The following is a 13,925-nucleotide window of genomic DNA, read 5'->3' on the forward strand; positions in this document are numbered from 1 at the left end:
AATATTCTACGAAGAGGAACAAGGAGCTCAAACAGTAGAACATTTGAGGTTCCGGTACTCAACTCCTGTGAGCTCCTACCCAAGTCAAGTACTGCCTAATCATCAATTCAACCCAGCCAACCCAGAGAGCACTAGGACCATATAACAGAGCCATATATACTCAGATGATAACACTGCATTTCTATTTCATGCCTTAGGTTAGCTAGAGAGAGGAATAGGTGACTGGCTTAGCTCCCAGCTGGGGACCCAGCCTGATTCTCAAGGCACTGTCAAAAAGCAGAGTTTAACCAGTGGTCACTGGATGCAAGAGCAACACAATTTGCAACACAATTTGGTTTCAATCATAAAGTGGATAGAAAACACTCACCCGGTGTATGGTTGGTTGTGAGCCAGTAAGTCACAAGGGAGCCTCATAAGAGAGAAATAATTATGTGTGAAATGCAATGTGGGTCTGTTTCCTCAAACCCTTGACTCTTGAGTGACGACACTGTTATTGGGTTAAGAACTAACTTGAAATAATACATAATAGCTTGTGAGAGATGCAAGTGTCCTCCCTTATGGAGCCACTCATGGCCTCTCTCCCTATAACCTCTGACCCCGGTAATATGTGAAGGTGGCTTCAGTCTCTCTCTTCCTGGTATAATCACATGACATGGTGAGGTAATAATCCTGACCCCAGTACAGTGTGTGAAGTTGGTGTTTCTGTCAGTCTCTCACCAGACAATCTGGGTCCAGTACAGTGTGTGAAGTTGGTGTTTCTGTCAGTCTCTCACCAGACAGTCTGGGTCCAGTACAGTGTGTGAAGTTGGTGTTTCTGTCAGTCTCTCACCAGACAGTCTGTCCCCAGTACAGTGTGTGAAGTTGGTGTTTCTGCCAGTCTCTCACCAGACAGTCTGGGTCCAGTACAGTGTGTGAAGTTGGTGTTTCTGTCAGTCTCTCACCAGACAGTCTGGGTCCAGTACAGTGTGTGAAGTTGGTGTTTCTGCCAGTCTCTCACCAGACAGTCTGGGTCCAGTACAGTGTGAAGGTGGGTTATGGTTAGGGTCTCTCACCAGACAGTCTGGGTCCAGTACAGTGTGAAGGTGGGTTATGGTTAGGGTCTCTCACCAGACAGTCTGGGTCCAGTACAGTGTGAAGGTGGGTTATGGTTAGGGTCTCTCACCAGACAGTCTGGGTCCAGTACAGTGTGAAGGTGGGTTATGGTTAGGGTCTCTCACCAGACAGTCTGGGTCCAGTACAGTGTGAAGGTGGGTTATGGTTAGGGTCTCTCACCAGACAGTCTGGGTCCAGTACAGTGTGAAGGTGGGTTATGGTTAGGGTCTCTCACCAGACAGTCTGGGTCCAGTACAGTGTGAAGGTGGGTTATGGTTAGGGTCTCTCACCAGACAGTCTGGGTCCAGTACAGTGTGAAGGTGGGTTATGGTTAGGGTCTCTCACCAGACAGTCTGGGTCCAGTACAGTGTGAAGGTGGGTTATGGTTAGGGTCTCTCACCAGACAGTCTGGGTCCAGTACAGTGTGAAGGTGGGTTATGGTTAGGGTCTCTCACCAGACAGTCTGGGTCCAGTACAGTGTGAAGGTGGGTTATGGTTAGGGTCTCTCACCAGACAGTCTGGGTCCAGTACAGTGTGAAGGTGGGTTATGGTTAGGGTCTCTCACCAGACAGTCTGGGTCCAGTACAGTGTGAAGGTGGGTTATGGTTAGGGTCTCTCACCAGACAGTCTGGGTCCAGTACAGTGTGAAGGTGGGTTATGGTTAGGGTCTCTCACCAGACAGTCTGGGTCCAGTACAGTGTGAAGGTGGGTTATGGTTAGGGTCTCTCACCAGACAGTCTGTCCCCAGTACAGTGTGTGAAGTTGGTGTTTCTGCCAGTCTCTCACCAGACAGTCTGGGTCCAGTACAGTGTGTGAAGTTGGTGTTTCTGTCAGTCTCTCACCAGACAGTCTGGGTCCAGTACAGTGTGTGAAGTTGGTGTTTCTGCCAGTCTCTCACCAGACAGTCTGGGTCCAGTACAGTGTGAAGGTGGGTTATGGTTAGGATCTCTCACCAGACAGTCTGGGTCCAGTACAGTGTGAAGGTGGGTTCCATGGTTGAAGTTGGGTCTCTCACCAGACAGTCTGGGTCCAGTACAGTGTGAAGGTGGGTTATGGTTAGGGTCTCTCACCAGACAGTCTGGGTCCAGTACAGTGTGAAGGTGGGTTATGGTTAGGGTCTCTCACCAGACAGTCTGGGTCCAGTACAGTGTGAAGGTGGGTTATGGTTAGGGTCTCTCACCAGACAGTCTGGGTCCAGTACAGTGTGAAGGTGGGTTATGGTTAGGGTCTCTCACCAGACAGTCTGGGTCCAGTACAGTGTGAAGGTGGGTTATGGTTAGGGTCTCTCACCAGACAGTCTGGGTCCAGTACAGTGTGAAGGTGGGTTATGGTTAGGGTCTCTCACCAGACAGTCTGGGTCCAGTACAGTGTGAAGGTGGGTTATGGTTAGGGTCTCTCACCAGACAGTCTGGGTCCAGTACAGTGTGAAGGTGGGTTATGGTTAGGGTCTCTCACCAGACAGTCTGGGTCCAGTACAGTGTGAAGGTGGGTTATGGTTAGGGTCTCTCACCAGACAGTCTGGGTCCAGTACAGTGTGAAGGTGGGTTATGGTTAGGGTCTCTCACCAGACAGTCTGTCCCCAGTACAGTGTGAAGGTGGGTTATGGTTAGGGTCTCTCACCAGACAGTCTGTCCCCAGTACAGTGTGTGAAGTTGGTGTTTCTGCCAGTCTCTCACCAGACAGTCTGGGTCCAGTACAGTGTGTGAAGTTGGTGTTTCTGCCAGTCTCTCACCAGACAGTCTGGGTCCAGTACAGTGTGAAGGTGGGTTATGGTTAGGGTCTCTCACCAGACAGTCTGGGTCCAGTACAGTGTGAAGGTGGGTTATGGTTAGGATCTCTCACCAGACAGTCTGGGTCCAGTACAGTGTGTGAAGTTGGTGTTTCTGCCAGTCTCTCACCAGACAGTCTGGGTCCAGTACAGTGTGAAGGTGGGTTATGGTTAGGGTCTCTCACCAGACAGTCTGGGTCCAGTACAGTGTGAAGGTGGGTTATGGTTAGGGTCTCTCACCAGACAGTCTGGGTCCAGTACAGTGTGAAGGTGGGTTATGGTTAGGGTCTCTCACCAGACAGTCTGGGTCCAGTACAGTGTGAAGGTGGGTTATGGTTAGGGTCTCTCACCAGACAGTCTGGGTCCAGTACAGTGTGAAGGTGGGTTATGGTTAGGGTCTCTCACCAGACAGTCTGGGTCCAGTACAGTGTGAAGGTGGGTTATGGTTAGGGTCTCTCACCAGACAGTCTGGGTCCAGTACAGTGTGAAGGTGGGTTATGGTTAGGGTCTCTCACCAGACAGTCTGGGTCCAGTACAGTGTGAAGGTGGGTTATGGTTAGGGTCTCTCACCAGACAGTCTGGGTCCAGTACAGTGTGAAGGTGGGTTATGGTTAGGGTCTCTCACCAGACAGTCTGGGTCCAGTACAGTGTGAAGGTGGGTTATGGTTAGGGTCTCTCACCAGACAGTCTGGGTCCAGTACAGTGTGAAGGTGGGTTATGGTTAGGGTCTCTCACCAGGCAGTCTGGGTCCAGTACAGTGTGAAGGTGGGTTATGGTTAGGGTCTCTCACCAGACAGTCTGGGTCCAGTACAGTGTGAAGGTGGGTTATGGTTAGGGTCTCTCACCAGACAGTCTGTAGGTCTGGGTCCAGTGCAGCCTGCAGCACAGTGTTCGTTGCAGCAGTCGATGGGGGACGGACCCTTACACCTCTTAGAGCACTGCTGGGCACAGTTCAGCTTCGTCACTATAAAGGGATTAGAAATGCCAAATCAAATTTTATTTGTCACATGCTTGGTAAACAACAGGTGTAGACTAACAGTGAAATGCTGAGTTAAGGCCCTTCCAAACAATGCAAAGAGAAAGGAAATAGAAAAATAATAGAAAAGTAAAACACATAATTCTGTAAAAATAATAATAAATACACAATGAGAAATTATAACTTTGCTATAAACACGAGGTACCAGTCCCGATTCCATATGCCGGAGTAAGAGGTAATTGAGATAAATATGTACATATACAGTAACTAGGAATTAAGTAACTAGGCAACAGGATAGATAATAAACAGTAGCAGAAGCATTTGTTATTGGTCAAAAGATTTCTGGTTTGAATCCCCGAGCCAACTAGGTAAAAAGTCTGTCAATGTGCCCTTGAGCAAGGCATTTAACCCTAATTGCTCCTGTAAGTCACTCTGGATAAGAGCGCCTGCTAAACAACTCAAATGTAAAATAGTCTGGGTAGGTATTTAGTTAATTATTTAACTAAACTATTTTGGGGTTAGAAGCTGTTGGTTCCTTAGTTCGTGCATTGGTACTGCTTGCCGTGCGGTAGCTGAGAGAACAGTCTATGACTTGAGTGGCTGGAGTCTTTGAACATTTTTCTGGCCTTCCTCTGACACCGCCTGGTATAGAGGTCCTGGATGGCAGGGAGCTCAGCCCCAGTGATGTAATGGACCGTATGCACTACCCTCTGTAGCACTTTGGAGTTGTGTATGGTTTAAACTTGAAAGACTTACACGTCTGGCAGTGTTCTGGGCCGGGCGCCCAACAGGAACCATTGAAGCATCCAGGATCACATCTTTTACCTACAAAAACATAGACACAAATAAAAGTTTAGCAAAAGCTTAACTTCCAAACCATTACTTTAATGTTTAATCAAATAAAGTTGGAATATTTGACAGTTGAAAGTGAAACATTACGAAACTGTTGGCCCAACTTGTTGAAGCAGCTTCCTGTTAATATCTTACAACATGAACCAGTCAAGCCTCAAGGGTGTATAAAAACACACAACCTTGAATGGGATTATGGTAGGTACATTTATGTGACGCAATGTTTGTGTTCTAACAGGAGCTCCTTACAGAGACGATTGTTGCTGGGTTCAGGTAACTGCATGTTGGGTTTGCTGTTACTGTTTACAATGTCCAACCACTGGATGGTCTCCACGTTACAAAGCTGGTTGTCTGAGAACTTCACTCCTCCTTTCAGGATCTCTGGAAATTGGAGAGAGACTTGTTTATTTTCAGGTGGAAGCTAAATATTGGTGTGAATTAATCATTGTAATAAAGCTGTGTAGATGAAATACAACAAACTACTGAATCTTCAGATTCTGATGCAAGCCTAACTTCAAGCCTGGTGGTCCTTCTGTAGCTCAGTTGGTAGAGCATGGCGCTTGTAACGCCAGGGTAGTGGGTTCGATCCCCGGGACCACCCATACGTAGAATGTATGCACACATGACTGTAAGTCGCTTTGGATAAAAGCGTCTGCTAAATGGCATATATTATAATTATATTATATTATAAGCCTAACCTCAGCTTCATGTCCACATCCTGGTTCAACCCTCATGTCCACATCCTGGTTCAACCCTAACCTTAACTTCGTGTCCACATCCTGGTTCAACCCTAACCCCAGCTTCATATCCATATCCTGGTTCAACCCTAACCCTAGCTTCATGTCCATATCCTGGTTCAACCCTAACCCCAGCTTCATGTCCATATCCAGGTTCAACCCTAACCCCAGCTTCATGTCCATATCCAGGTTCAACCCTAACCCCAGCTTCATGTCCATATCCAGGTTCAACCCTAACCCCAGCTTCATGTCCATATCCAGGTTCAACCCTAACCCCAGCTTCATGTCCATATCCAGGTTCAACCCTAACCCCAGCTTCATATCCATATCCTGGTTCAACCCTAACCCCAGCTTCATATCCATATCCTGGTTCAACCCTAACCCCAGCTTCATATCCATATCCTGGTTCAACCCTAACCATAACTTTGTGTCCACATCCTAATCCTCAACCCTAACCCTATTTTATAGCTTATAAATAGGGCTTAGAGTTTCCCTGGTTTGGCCCTAGTATGTGAGAATTCCCACAGTGACTAGTCATTATGAGGCTGGGTATAGACCTGCCTGGACAGAGCAGGGACAGGCCTATAGACTGACCTGTGAGGCTGGTCAGAGGCAGCTCAGTGGTGCCTGCTCGCATGGACTTGTTATAGTTCAGCACCACAGCCAGGGCAAAGCCACTGTCATAGAGAGTGTGGCCTCGGATGATGCGCAGGTTGTCCAGGGGAATCCTGTTGGCTGTGTTGAGGGCGATCAGAACGTAGCCACCCACCTCCTGGATGGACTGGAGGCAAACAAAGAAAGGTTTAACTGGACTTCACACACTATGCCAGTGGTGAACAACTCCACACCTACATGGTCCAGCTTCAGTCCTGCTGGTTTTCACATCAGCCTGTCTATATCCTCATAGCTAGATATATCCTGCATACCTAAATAACATAGGTAATGTAATGTAACTTCGCCACATAAAATTTTGCGCTACACAGCATTCCTCAATTAGCCCACAATGTCTGCTGTGTGGATCGAGCAGTCATTTCAAAGAGTAACAACATTTCAGCAAGACAACTTAAAGGCGAAGTCCATTAATGCCAAGATAATGGAATTCATTACCATTGACAATCAACCGCTCTCTGTCGTCTGTGATGTTGGCTTTCGCCGACTGGTTGAGCACCGGTACACACTACCAAGTGTGCTATTTTTCAGATGTTGCCCTACCGGAGTTACACAGTAATAGTGTCACTGCTATGAGCTTCACGACTGACATTTGGACCAGCGATGTCAGCCCCATAAGGATGCTGAGTCTGACAGCACAGTGGGTTGACGAGGACTTCCTACTGAGGAAAGCTGTATTGCATGCTCATGAATGTGCTGGTTGTCATACAGCTGCTGCCATTTCAATGGCATTTGACAACATGTTTGAAACATGAACACACTAGCTAGCTCCATTCAAACAACTGACTGGAGAAATAAGCTCATCAACTGCACCTGCAGCAGACGTGATTCCCTCTGTCATGGCATTGAAACGCCTGTCAACAAAACTGCAGACGTGAACAAGCAAATGATTCGGTGGCACTCTATCTGAGCCTGTCTACTGTGTCACCACCATGCTGGATGCTATGTACAAGGACCGCTACTTAGATGCAGACAAGAAACAGGGTTTATGTGAAAGGTTACATACACAGCTGGACCAGATGGAAACAGTGACAGTGACAGACACAGTGACAGTTCACACCGAGGAAAAGAAGCCATGAACAGACAGCTGAAACTTCACTGCTTGACATGTATGATGAAATCCTGGTTGAGAATGAAACGACTGAACAAATGAACAACGAAACAGCACAGCAAGTAAGTGAAAGAAATAGGTTTTGATTATGTTTTACTGGTAATGGGGACGTACGTAAATGCCAACAAAATAACTTTTTGGTCAGTGTGGTGTGTGTGTAACCTTTAACTAGGCAAGTCCGTTATTTATAATGACGACCTACTCCAGCCAAACCCGGACGACGCTGGGCAAAGTGTGCACCGCCCTATGGGACTCCCAATCACGGCCAATGTGATACAGCCTGGATTCGAACCAGGGACTGCAGTGACGCCTCTTGCACTGAGATGCAGTGCCTTAGACCGCTGTGTCCATGTGTCTGTGTATTAACTATTTAACTCTACTAGAATGCTTAAAAGGCCGCAAAAATGTTTAATATCGGTTATCAGTTTTGTTTTATTTATTTATTGGCAAGGAAAATATTGGATATCGGTATCAGCCAAAAATGAAATATCGGTGCATCACTAATGTCTGTAGGTTAAAGCAAGCTTGTAAGGTGTTTTAAGCAGCTGTTATGTACATGTTTTTATCATCCAATATTGCTTTCTCCACAAATGTGTTCCTGACCTGTAGTCAATGGACAATGACCTTATTATGGTCATTGTCCATAGGACTTGACAAGACAGATCTGGTACCAGGCTAGCATTCCTTCATCTTACCCTGAGGAAAGACAGATCATGGTCGTCCTCCATGTATGTGACCTCCAGGTTCTCAAGGACCACGGTGCAGTTGCTGTAGGTCTTGACCATGTTCAGGTAGTGGTCCTCTTTTGACCCAAGCAGGCTGAACCGGTTAGTGACGCCCTGGCACACTGTGGATGAAGAGTGAGGACATGACGATCCAGGAAAGCAGATGAGAACATCAGAGCGTCAACTTGAATTTCACAAGGAACATTTAGAGTTAGTGGGCCCACTCATATAAAAAACAGTTGGTGAGGTGGCCGGAACAAATATGCCCGTTGTCCAAATATTGCTGCCTTGATCTACACTGAGTGTACAAAACATTAGGAATTCCATGACAGACTGACCAGGTGAATCCAGGTGAAAGCTATGATCCCTTATTGATGTCACTTGTTAAATCCACTTAAAATCAGTGATGGGAAGAAGAGAGGTTAAAGAAGGATTTTTAAGCCGTGAGAAAATTGAGACATGGATTGTGTATGTGTGCCATTCAGAGGCTAAATGGGAAAGACAACATATTTAAGTGCCTTTGAACAGGGTATGGTAGTATGTGCCAGGTGTACCAGTTTGAGTGTGTCAAGAACTGAAACTCTGCTGGGTTTTTCACGCTCAACAGTTTTCCGTGTGTTTCAAGAATGGTCCACCACCCAAAGGACATCCAGCCAACTTGAAAACTGTGGGAAGCATTAGAGTCAACATGGGCCAGCATCCCTGTGGAACGTTTGACACCTTGTAGAGTCCATGCCCCGGCGAACTGAGGCTGTTCTGAGGGCAAAAGGGGTGCAACCCAATATTAGGAAGGTGTTCCTAATGTTTTGTACACTCAGTATAGACAGGAAAAATCTAAGCTACCAAGCCCACATACATGGCTAGTGCTAATCATCATGCAGTCTCTGCTCAAATTCATATTGGCATACCCAACACAACGAAGGACTCCCACTCTGTTTCTCTTTGGCTTCTCTTAGGTATCACACATGTTTAGTATATTTGTTTGTAAGTATGCACAGTCATCATTTGGCTCATTCAGATGCATTAAATAGCTGATCTGGATTCAATCTACAATGGGAACTCGATCCCTACAATGCTAGTGCTTACTCATGAGTCGCAGTGAGCTCTGAGCTGGCTGTATTTATCTTGGCTCAGACTCTTTCCACTGCTATTCAGGCTAGTTAAACAAAGCCTAGCGACTCTGCGCCATGTCATATCTGCAGAAATGTTGGAGTTAATATTCACACACACACACACACACACGTTATTCATGGGGTCTATTATCTATTCCACTCATCACCCTGTCGCTAGGAAGAATAGTGGCAGCATTAATGTTCATTGATCCTTAAATACTGCATCTTCTGAAGTTTAGACAGGTTTTCCAGTCAGATAACAAGGATTATTTAAGGAATTCCTGGAAATGAAAGCCGGAGCCATTTTGCATGATAACTCCCATTCTTGGCACGAATCAACAACTTCTCAGGATCCTCCAAGTGTTGTTGATGCATGTGTGTATGCAACAACAGCTATTAGCCTTTCCGCGAGCTACTCCAACAAACACCTATGATAAAAGGATTATAATGCTCTAATCCAGGGGTTTTCAAACTGGGGTACTGCAGTTGGTCTGCAAATTATTATTATTTATTTTAATTTAAAAAAAAAGACTTTTCATGTGAACAACAATTATTTGAGGAATATCACTAGCTGCAACAGAATAGCATTGTGGGTACCATTTTCATGTCTCTGCCTCTAGTAAGAAGGATGTTAGAGGTAGTTTCAAAAGCCAAAACTAACTAGCGTCAGTGCATGCTAGCGGCTCCGGTTCATCTGACTCTGGGGAAGTAGATAAATGGCTTCATGGCCAAAATCTCGAACTATACCTTTAATATGGAAGAAATTACAGTCATTGGAGATAATTACAGGGTTTGTTTTCTGTATAGGCGGGATGGAAAAAGTGTTTCAGTCTCAACTTAAATGACCAAAACCAGATAGAGAGCATGCAGAAAGGATATTGAACAATATATATTTTTTAATAAGCTTTACAACAGCCACATTTTCTCTACACTGCTAAGATACCTTTTAGTTTATAGGCTATGTTAGAGTTTACACTTCCTCTTCCAATGAACTGTTGGCAGTTCAAAATAATTCTAATCTATCTACAAAATCTATTAATTTTAAAATGTTGACTACTTCTTCTTGCCATTATCATTCACCTGATAAGACGAGATGTGATAAATATGATGTTTTGCTAACATATGATGGGAGTCCCAGGTTTTCCTGAGCAGGGGTCACTGGGCAAGAAAAGTTTGAAAACCCCTGCTCTGATCTACGATTAGAAAACCGTGTTTGACTAAGTCAATGCAGTGAGACACTATTGAAGATCCAGAGGAAGACGTGATGATCCTTTACAGAGTAGTAGAAGCTGACTGAGGAGATCTGGAGGAAACAGGTTCAGTCTGTCTGTCCCTTGAGCTGGTCTGACAGGTTGTTGTGACTGACAATGTGAACCAGGTGAACATCAAATTCTATTTGTCACATGCTTCGTAAACAACAGGTGTAGACTAACAGTGAAATGCTTACTTAAGAGGTCCTTTTCCAACAATGCAGAATTAAAGATTTAGAAGATGTTTTTCAAATAGAAATTGTGGCAAAAATAAATACACAGTGAAAAAACAAATTACACTAAAGAGTAAAAATAACATGGCTAAATACAGGGAGTAACAATACCGAGTCGATATGCAGGGGTACGAGGTAACCGAGGTAGTTATGTAAAGTCACTAGGTAACAGGGGCGGCAGGTATCCTAGTGGTTAGAGCGTCGGGACAGTAACCAAAAGGTTTCTGGATCAAATCCCCGAGCTGACATGGTCAAAATCTGTCATTCTGCCCCTGAACAAGGCAGGAACATCACATTTTATTTGTCACTGTTCTACGGTGGGCCGTCATTGTAAATAAGAATTTGTTAAATGACTTGCCCAGTTAAATAAAGCTTAAGTTAAAAATGTAAAAACAGAATAGACGCATGACGTCTGGTTTCCCAAGCGCCATCCATCACACACTAAAGACCACAAAGGGATCGTATAAAGCAGAGTTAAATGTGTGAACACATTCTATTTACTTTACTTTGGGCTCGAACCAGGGAACCTCTGCATAACAACTAGTCGAAACATAGAGATTTGGTTCTGCGTTGCTGAGATTACACAACAACACTCACTAAAGCAGCATATACAGTGGGGAGAACAAGTATTTGATACACTGCCGATTTTGCAGGTTTTCCTACTTACAAAGCATGTAGAGGTCTGTAATTTTTCAACTGTGAGAGGAATCTAAAACACAAATCCAGAAAATCACATTGTATGATTTTTAAGTAATTCATTTTCATTTTATTGCATGACATAAGTATTTGATCACCTACCAACCAGTTAGAATTCTGGCTCTCAATGACCTGTTAGTTTTTCTTTAAGAAGCCCTCCTGTTCTCCACTCATTACCTGTATTAACTGCACCTGTTTGAACTTGTTACCTGTATAAAATACACCTGTCCACACACTCAATCAAACAGACTCCAACCTCTCCACAATGGCCAAGACCAGGGAGCTGTGTAAGGATATCAGAGTTAAATTTTAGACCTGCACACAGCTGGGATGGGCTACAGGACAATAGGCAAGCAGCTTGGTGAGAAGGCAACAACTGTTGGCGCAATTGTTAGAAAATGGAAGAAGTTCAAGATGACGGTCAATCACCCACGGTCTGGGGCTCCATGCAAGATCTCACCTCGTAGGGCATCAATGATCATGAGGAAGGTGAGGGATCAGCCCAGAACTACATGGCAGGACCTGGTCAATGACTTGAAGAGAGCTGGGACCACAGTCTCAAAGAAAACCAACCAAAATCCTGCAGCGCACACAAGGTCCCACTGCTCAAGCCAGCGCATGTCCAGACCCGTCTGAAGTTTGCCAATGACCATCTGTATGATCCAGAGGAGGAATGGGAGAAGGTCATGTGGTCTGATGAGACAAAAATAGAGCTTTTTGGTTTACAACCCCAAGAACACCATCCCAACCGTGAAGCATGGAGGTGGAAACATCATTCTTTGGGGATGCTTTTCTGCAAAGGGGACAGGACGACTGCACCGTATTGAGGGGAGGATGGATGGGGCCATGTATCGCAAGATCTTGGCCAACAAACTCCTTCCCTCAGTAAGAGCATTGAAGATGGGTCGTGGCTGGGTCTTCCAGCATGACAATGACCCAAAGCACACAGCCAGGGCAACTAAGGAGTGGCTCCGTAAGAAGCATCTCAAGGTCCTGGAGTGGCCTAGTCAGTCTCCAGACCTGAACCCAATAGAAAATCTTTGGAGGGAGCTGAAAGTCTGCATTGCCCAGCAACAGCCCGAAACCTGAAGGATCTGGAGAAGGTCTGCATGGAGGAGTGGGCCAAAATCCCTGCTGCGGTGTGTGCAAACCTGGTAAAGAACTACAGGAAACGTATGACCTCTGTAATTGCAAACAAAGGTTTCTGTACCAAATATTAAGTTCTGCTTTTCTGATGTATCAAATACTTATGTCTAGCAATAAAATGCAAATTAATTACTTAAAAATCATACAATTTGATTTTCTGGATTTTTGTTTTAGATTCCGTCTCTCACAGTTGAAGTGTACCTATGATAAAAATTACAGACTACATGCTTTGTAAGTAGGAAAATCTGCAAATTCGTTGTGTATCAATACTTGTTCTCCCCACTGTATGTAGCCTTAGAAATAAGGTTCATGAAATCAATAACTTGCTAACATCAGATAACATTCATATATTAGCCATGTCTGAGACTCACTTAGATAATTCATTTGATGATACATCAATAGCAATACAAGGATATAACATTTATAGAATAGAAGAGACAGAAATGCTTATGGGGGAGGAGTTGCTGTATGTATTCAGAGCCATATCTCTGTAATGCTTAGAGAAGATCTTATGTCAAGTGTTATTGAAGTGTTGTGGTTGCAGGTTCACCTGACACATCTAAAGCCTTTTCTTTTGGGGTGTTGCTATAGACCACCAAGTGCTAACAGTCAGTATCTAAATAATATGTGTGAAATGATTGATAGTGTATGTGATGTAAACAGAGAGGTCTACTTTCGCGGGGAAGTGTATATTGACTGGTTTTCATCAAGCTGTCCGTTTCTTACTGTAACCAGTGCCTGTAATCTGGTTCAGGTTATTAATCAAACTACCAGGATGTTTACAAACACTACAGGAACATACAGGAAGAAGATCATGCACATGTATCGATCACGTTTTTACTAATACTGTAAAACTTTGTTCCAAAGCTATAAACCTTGCCCATTGGATGCAGTGATCACAATATAGTGGCTATATCCAGGAAAGCCAAAATTCCAACATCTGGGCATAAAATAGTATATAAGAGATCATACTAAATATTTTGCTGTGACTTATGTGGATGATGTTAAACATATTTGTTGGTCTGATGTGATTAATGAGGAGCATCTAAACATTGCACCTGATGAAATTGCTTCTTCCAATTATTGATAAACATGCACCTGTTAAGAAACTGACTGTTAGAACTGTTAAGGCGCCATGGATTGATGAGGAATTGAAAAACTATGGTTGAAGGAGATGGGGCAAAAAGAGTGGCTAATAAGCCTGGCTGCACATCTGACTGGCTGACTTACTGCAAATTGAGAAATTATGTGACTAAACTCAACAAAAAGAAGAAGAAGCTTTATTATGAAGCCAAGATTAATGATGTAAAGAATGATGGGAAAAAAACTTGAGTCATTTAAATGAAATTATGGGTAGAAAGACAAATTCAACTCCATCTTTCGTCGAATCAGATGGCTTATTCATCACAAAACCATTTGAAGTAGCCAATTATTTTTATTATTATTTAATTGGCAAAGTGGGCAAACCTAGGCAGGAAATGCCCACGACAAAACAGTGAGCAATTATATTCATTCATTAAAAAAAAATAATGAAAGAAAAGCAGTGCAAGTTTGAATTTTG

General features: G+C 44.2%; 1 protein-coding gene across 1 annotated transcript in view; it reads right to left on the reverse strand.

The window, feature by feature from the left end:
• LOC124009655 (epidermal growth factor receptor-like) overlaps nucleotides 1-13,925 on the reverse strand; it is an 84,917-nt gene that overhangs the window by 28,533 nt on the left and 42,459 nt on the right. The window contains exons 2-6 of the mRNA XM_046321677.1: nucleotides 7,898-8,049; nucleotides 6,017-6,203; nucleotides 4,935-5,066; nucleotides 4,593-4,661; nucleotides 3,706-3,824 (exon numbers count right to left, since the gene is read on the reverse strand). Coding sequence (XP_046177633.1) covers nucleotides 3,706-3,824; nucleotides 4,593-4,661; nucleotides 4,935-5,066; nucleotides 6,017-6,203; nucleotides 7,898-8,049 — 659 coding nt within the window. The remainder of the gene's footprint in view (nucleotides 1-3,705; nucleotides 3,825-4,592; nucleotides 4,662-4,934; nucleotides 5,067-6,016; nucleotides 6,204-7,897; nucleotides 8,050-13,925) is intronic.

This window comes from Oncorhynchus gorbuscha, linkage group LG22 (genome assembly GCF_021184085.1).
Source record: "Oncorhynchus gorbuscha isolate QuinsamMale2020 ecotype Even-year linkage group LG22, OgorEven_v1.0, whole genome shotgun sequence".
NCBI lineage: Eukaryota > Metazoa > Chordata > Actinopteri > Salmoniformes > Salmonidae > Oncorhynchus > Oncorhynchus gorbuscha.